The sequence below is a fragment of the Nanorana parkeri genome, unplaced genomic scaffold (assembly GCF_000935625.1).
Source record: "Nanorana parkeri isolate BGI_ZX_2015 unplaced genomic scaffold, ASM93562v1 scaffold387, whole genome shotgun sequence".
In the NCBI taxonomy this organism is placed as follows: Eukaryota; Metazoa; Chordata; class Amphibia; order Anura; family Dicroglossidae; genus Nanorana; species Nanorana parkeri.
In genome coordinates, this window is record NW_017306655.1 from 90,071 (window position 1) to 97,595 (window position 7,525).

Here is a 7,525-nt window from a genome sequence, read left to right on the forward strand (position 1 = left end):
GGCTGTCCGTATTCAAAATAGGTGTGAAGAATGACGTTTAGAAATCTTGATGACTAAAGTAGTTTTGGTCAAGCCATATAAAGAAAGTATAGGAGTCGTGATGTCAGAAATGAGTTAAGAATATGCTTACATAGTATATGACCTTATAGGATAAGCCAATCATTAACGTCGATTTTGGAATATAAGCGTGGGTCGACTTCACACTATACACACCTCATCACATTACATGACACTACATCACCCTACTTTACATCACACTACACTATTTCACGCGAAGAGAACTCTAACACGCCCACAAGAAGAGACGTTGTTATTCCACCTGCTAAGCAGACTATTTTGGCTGAACCGTTCAGAAGCCTTAGAGAATACCACGAGGTAAAGACTCAGAACTCTTTAAACTCTGCATTAACTAAGAACTATATACTTTGAACTATCTATTTGTATATTATATTTTTGCTATACCATTGATTGCTGTGACTTCCCATTATACAATTAAAGTCACAAGTTTTTCACTCTACAACTGGACATTCATTGATGAAGATTAATCACCTTAAGACGCTTAAATCGTGTCAGTCAAGAAATATTTATTTTCTAACAATGTGGGTCGCCAGACATGCTCCATGTCAGCTTGACAAAGAGGAAGTCCTCGAAACGCGTTGCTCTCCTTTCATTTTTGGTCCCACCAGTACATTTGACGCTGCTGACTGTCTTTTTTTGAAAATATCCACTGTCTGACGACCCACATGCCGCCCTTTCTCCTCACATTGACAGTCACAGGACTTTACCTTGCACCAAGCGGTGTGTTCCACAGCCGCATCCACAGCCGCGGAGTCCGAATGTATGCCGCCGAGTCCCACTCACACTGCATCAATCCCCCCCGCAGACACAGCAGGGACATGGAGGGACCTCCGCCTTCCCTTCTCCCTCCAGTTTCCAGCCACTTGCTCGCCTGGACGGGCTCTCCCCTGTTGGGCACCCACCCAGCGAAGGCACTCTCCTTGGACCCCTCGATGCTCTCCAGAGGCCTCCTTCCCTCTAGTCCCTGGACACTAATGTAAGTGAGATTTTTTTTTTTTTTGCCTTTCACTGAGCTGGCCAGCCTATAGTGAGCACACACATACACTCAGGTTATTGCGTCCTTTTTAGTTGTATCAATTACAGGTGCCTCCTCCTGGTTTTTAGGGCTGCATACCACACCACTTTTAATTCCACCCGAGAGCTCTGTACATTGTTTTTGTTGTTCATGCAATAATAGAGTAAAAGGAGAGACGTCAGCAGCACTCAATCCACCAAACTCAATATGTTGTCTTGTGGAAGAGGCCTTACATAACCCCAAACTATGTGAGGTTGTACAAGAAAAAAAATGAATCTTCTAAATCTTGAAATGATTGCTGGTGACATATTTTCTTTTTACTAGTTGCCCGGACACTTTAAAGTAAACATAAAATACTGCTGTAAACTGTAACTAGGTGACTTACCTGTAGCCCATGGGTTAAATAATAATATGAAATCATGCAGTTTGACACGGCTCTTCTTATTTTTGGAGTAGATGATGATGTTTGTTTTGTAAAGACCAATCGATGCATCTGCTGGACTAGTAATTATGACATTCACATCGGAGGAGGAGCGTGAGTCTGTGGTAGCTGTCCAGTAAGTGTCCCCTCCTGAGTTGGAGAGCTCAAATACAGTTAGAGTATAATCGGCCTCCTGAGGGTTTGGGCCTGGAAAAAAAGGATATAGAGGTTAATTTATTGTAACCTTTCAACATCTCGTGGAGTCACGAGGCTGCCCAACGAAGTCATCTCGTGGAGTTACCTCGTGGCCCAACGAAGTACTGATGGGGTGGTCATAATAATCTGGCCACTGTGTACATACTGTATATAGGTCACCTAATAAATGTAAGTAATTGTCCAAAAACCTAGATGATGCTTAGTGATTTTTTTTGTATCCAGACTATCTATCCACTTAGGTAGGCCAAGGTTAACAAACAAGCAAGTATGGCATTTTCCAGAGGGGATACTGTAGAACAGCTAAACTCCCGCAGGATTTTAATAATATATAAGCTATAATGAATGCAAATCTCCCCACTTATACTATTGCCTTCAGTGCAAAAACAACACCCTTTCTCTGTGCCAGCAAACTTGGGTCATGTACAAAAAAGTAGACTGGTATTTGTTATTTACTAATTTTGCACTGTGATTATTCTGTCATAGCTTTTATTGGCAAGTTGAAGTGACAAAAGCTCACAGCATCCAAAGCTGCTCTTTAATTTTTGGAAGGATTGGGTTAGGATAGATCATCTTGAGACAGTTTCATCACAAGATTATCTTGTGAAGGTCATCTTGTGAAGATCATCTTGTCAAGGTTCAGTCCAATCACAGCAAGCATTCCTAACTCATGCATTCCAAGGGCCTAACCATTTCTGTTGGTTAGGCCCTTGAAACTGTTATAGAGGCAAAGAGTGGGCCAACTCGGACTAAGACTGGGATGCCGTTAAAGTTCATGTGCATGTAAACCCACTGTGAGTGTGTATACGTGAAAAAATTAATAACTGAATGTGCTGAGCTACAACAATGAGCAATACAAAAAAAGCAATAAAAGACTCTGTGACTCATAAACAAATGTCAGTGAATAACTAATAAATAAATCAGCTGTGAAGTCTGTAAATGTTCATAACTCTGAAGATATGTCCATATATAAACAGCAATAGTGAGGAATATTTCTTGTTCCTTCACCAAATGCACCACACCAGATATAGGGGTGCTCACCTTATTGATAGACCCCAACAAAAGGTCAAATCGGTCAATTCCCTTCTTAGCCAGGGGAGGGGACTCTCAACTCTAATCACTCACAGATGTCCTTTTAATAATGTAATCAAACCAACCAGTTTGGATGCTATGTGCTATGGTGTTTGCTTTCTCTTTTTCGGTAACACGTTCCTGGTATTGACATCCTATACTGAGGAGGCGCCCTACTATTTGATAAATATTGAAGGTTATTGCTTCCCCACTAAAGAAGTATAAAGGTGCCCATACACCTTACGAATACCGGCCGATTTTCGCATGCAATCGCGTTTCCGTCCGATATTTGTAAGGTTGTTGGGCAGTGTACAATCGCAAATACTGTACAATTGATCGACCTTTGACTAACCAGCAGGTTAGAAAACTTCGGTCGATCGTACAATTTTTACCTTGCGATAATCAGGGCAGTATGGGGCTGCCATTTGAAAGTCGTACGATGGTTTGATCATCGGACGAAAAGTGTCGTCCGATGATCGCAAGGTGAATGGGCAACTTTATGCAGATCTGTCTGCTGGTTTGATTACATTATTGGAGGACATCTGTGAACGATTAGAGTCAAGGGTTCCCTCCCCGGGCTAAGAAGGAAATTGCAAGATTTGACCTTTTGTTGGGGGTCTATCAATAAGGTGAGCACCCCTATAACTGGTGTGGTGCACATGGTGCATTTGGTGAAGGAACAAAAAATATTCATCACTATTGCTGTATATATATATATATATGGACATATCTTCAGAGTTATGAACATTTACAGTATTCACATGTGATTTATTATTTATTCACTGACATTTGTCAGGTTCTTTTATTGCTTTTTTTGTATTGCTCATTGTTGTAGTTCGGCACATTCAGTCATTAAGTGCAGGCCTGACTGCTCCCGTACTGCAGGTAATTCATCAAAGCCAGTAATTGGTGAAGGGAGGGTCTTGGGGGAGGCATAGAAGCACAAGAAAAGGAAACCAAAAGAAAGCACTAATAGTAATCGCAAAGAACCTGCGCTAATGGAAGTAATAAAATAATATAATATTTATAAAAGTAGATAAAAGAGATAAAAATTTTAATTTAAAAATAGATTGTTAAAAGAAAGCACTGTCAAGAGTTTTATGGGTATGTTTATACTGCAAATGCTATGAAATATCATCAACGTTCAGTCAGTATCTGATGACCACATTGAGTAAATGATTAAAGTTACATCAGAATATCTTTACACTTTACCTGTAGCAACATAGAATTCCACTTGTTCTTGTTTTTGGATGGGTCTGTTAAAGTGAAGTATTATCTTGAATTCCTGCCCTCTCCTCAGCACCATCTTGTCGGTGTTGTAGTAGTCAGTCTGGTGTTCATGCATGTTTGACATCTTCTCCATGCTAAAGTTCTTTAGCTTCAAGGCTATAGTCAGATTTAATTCAGGCAAAATAAAGTTTACTTCAGGCTGTCTCCATAATATTAGGACAACTCCTATATAAACGTATTCAGTAGATGAGTTACAAAACCCAAAGTTGAATGTCCACTTCGTTTTAGGAGAGGTTTTTTTTAACCTTTTTGACATTCTGCTAAGGACAGTTATCATATTTGAACCTTATTAATTAAAGGAGAATTATGGGGAGAGTGAAATACTCTATTGATCGAGAACTGATCGATCACATACTGCTGATCACTCTGTTCCTGATCATCCCTGCAGATAGGGGTGACTGTCAGTCCCCACCCCCGAAGGGATTCCATCCCCCCTCTCCATTCCTCCAGCGCTGACTGGAGGGAGGGATGGAGAGGGGGTGGGCTCTAGAAGCACAGCCGGCTGTTAATCAGGCATCGGGGTGGCTGCCAACAATATTGTCATGATCTGTGCTGTCAGCATATAGCAGGCAATAGCATATGCTGAGTTTTGGGTCACAGGAGGACATTAGTGTATGTGTGTTAAACATACATAGTTTTGTTATATCTGTTCAATAAGGGCAAACATGCTCTCTGTCTGTTCTGCACTTCTATCAGTTACACTGTTTCCAGAAGAGAAGAGATGGAGGTGTCCTATTCTTCTGTCTTAGTGTGACAACGCTGCTCCTCTAGATACTTTATGGGGAGTGAATGTTGTCACCCCAGGACAGGAAGTGTATTAATGGCAGGATCACCAAGTCAAATCACCAAGGATAAAAGGACATAAAAAAGAAAACCAATATAGCCACCACATCTAAGTGCTTTTAAGCTGTAATATATAACATGTAAACATTTTTCTCTTTGGGTTAGAAACACTTTAAGGACTTGGACTGGTTACTGGCTAATGTTTTGACTCCAGTATTACAAGGCTTATTAGTAGGGATCCACCAATACTGGTATCGTTATTGGTGCCGATACCGAATATTTGGGCGAGTACTTATCCAAATGCTCCGATATATACCCCAATACAGGAACTTCCGGTCAGAGGGAGACTCCCTCTGACTGGCAGTGCTGCGAGGCAGCATGGAGACAGCTTCCTGATTGGCTAGGAATCCGGCTTCTCTTGTTGCTAGACAGCCTGGCTTCTTGACTAATCAGGAAGCTGGGTGGCACGTTATAACCCACCTCCTGCCTTCCTGATTGGCTAGGAAGTCGGCTTCACTTATCGCTAGGCAGCCTGGCTTCCTGACCGATGAGTGGTCAGGAAGCCAGACTGTCTCGCAGTGTCACGAGGGAGCGTGAAGCCGGTGTTCTTTTGATAGAACACCGGCTTCCCAGGAAATCAGGCTTCCTGATAACCCGGGCCCACAGTACCCCTGGGTTGTCGGTATCGGCATTCGGTTTCCACGAGTATTGAAAACAAATATCGTACTCGTACCGAGAAACTGGTATCGGTGCATCCCCACTTATTAGTATTATATCAGATTTCCTGGTCATATACATTCCATGATTAATTTAATTATAAACTGTATATTTATATAGAAATATTTACCAGTGACACATACATTTCTAAATATCCCTCAAAGGCAAAGGCAGGATAATTGTTATATTGATTAATCATTAAAATGTTATACAGATTGCTCTATTTAGATTTACAAAATCTTATTGCTGGGGTGGTTAAGTAGTTAATCAACAGACCACTTTACTTTTCCATGCTGAATGAGCCTAGATATTAATAACTATTTTTAATTTGTATAATATAATTCTGGGTTTTTGAATTAATAGGTATAAAATAGTAATACAAATATATTGATCCCCAGTTCACTTTATAGGTTGTAGGAACAATAAGCAACACAAATTAAAAAGCTAGACATTACCTCCTTGCTAGCTTTTAGAAAAATAGTGCACCTATATTTCATACACCTTTAAACATACCCAATAAGCCAACCTCAACCCAAACTTTTTTTTTAAATAGTGTGAGAGCTATGGGTGACCCTATTGGAGAGATTTCCTCCCACCGCCCATCACAGTAACAGGGTTTGACAATGAGAAGAAAACATGGACATTTTTTCTAATGTTGACAGAGGAACAAGCAAAAAAGAGAAACACTTGTTTTTTTTCTGTTCTTTTAGGCTTTTAGTATTCTGAAGTTCAACATATACTTTTGTAGAGACAGGGACAGGTGCCTGTTCATAGTAGGTTGGGTTGGATTTGAGGACTGGCATTTAAGACTCAGGGTGGTGTGTGCACTTCTTCTTGTGTATCCACTATTTTCATCTATAATTTGTTTATTAACGTTTAATTGTTTTGTCTTGTGCTGGTGCTGTATTGGAGCCTTTGACCTTGGAGGCAAACACAACCAACTCTTTAATGGTAGGAACAGATTTCTGTAGCCTAAGTGTGACAAAGTGTACCCCACAAAAGTGTGCCATAGTGGCACAGTTACTAGAAGGCACGGTCAAAGGTGGGTGTTCCTTAAAGACATGGTTTATTTTGAGGCACCCTTTCACATCTTTCAGAAGCAGTTTTCTTTAGAGCTCTCGGCATTTGGTCACATGCCATCTCAGAGCTTCAAACTGCTGGAAGACTTCACTCTGCCAGAGACAGTAACTGAAGATCTAAACAAGGTAGCTATGTAATCAGTGGCGTAACAATCACCATAGCGACCCAGGCGGCCGATATGGGGCCCGGGGCACAGGGGGCCCGGCCAGATTCCGAGCGGACCGCCTGGGTCACTATGGCATCCTCTGCTGGTGACTTTCACTGGCGGCTCTGAAGAAGAATACGCTGCTGTTCAGATCACTGACTGTAATCTGTACAGCAGCGTGTTCGTCTCCAGAGCCGCTGCTGAGTCAAGCGGTGGAGGAGGCTGGACCCGGCAGGGGAGGAGGAAGCTGGGCCTGTGGTCTACAGAAGGGGAGGAGGCGGGGCCCGGTGACGGAGGAGGAGGCGGGCCCATCAGCGAGCGTGGAGGAAGAGGAGGCGGACAGGTAAGGAGTGCGACCAGCCCACCTGAGGGTAACCCTGCAGAGCCCACCATAGAGAGTCTATGGTGGGCCCTGCAGGGTCACTCTCAGGTAGCCTGTGTGGGATCTCAAGTGGGCTCTGCAAGGGGTATAACTAGAAATCACAGGGCCCAATATAAAATTTAGCTATGGGGCCCTGTGATTTCGAGTTACACCCCTGTATGTGTATGTAATGTCCACAACATGTCACTTAATATAGATCTTGCTTTGGCCAAGGTCTCAGTAGTGGAGTATCTCCTTTCAGGGCCACCAGCTCAGCATAACTAAGTAGCACTGGCCTAGAGGACAAATTCTCCTGTGCCCCCCCCAGCCCCCCCCCCCCACCCCCGACCT

General features: G+C 42.4%; 1 protein-coding gene across 1 annotated transcript in view; it reads right to left on the bottom strand.

Moving 5' to 3' along the window:
• The window catches only part of LOC108789310 (protein-glutamine gamma-glutamyltransferase E-like), a 39,442-nt gene that overhangs the window by 23,207 nt on the left and 8,710 nt on the right, over nt 1-7,525 (bottom strand). The window contains exons 2-3 of the mRNA XM_018559282.1: nt 4,011-4,184; nt 1,479-1,721 (exon numbers count right to left, since the gene is read on the bottom strand). Of these exons, the coding sequence (XP_018414784.1) occupies nt 1,479-1,721; nt 4,011-4,184 (417 nt within the window). The remainder of the gene's footprint in view (nt 1-1,478; nt 1,722-4,010; nt 4,185-7,525) is intronic.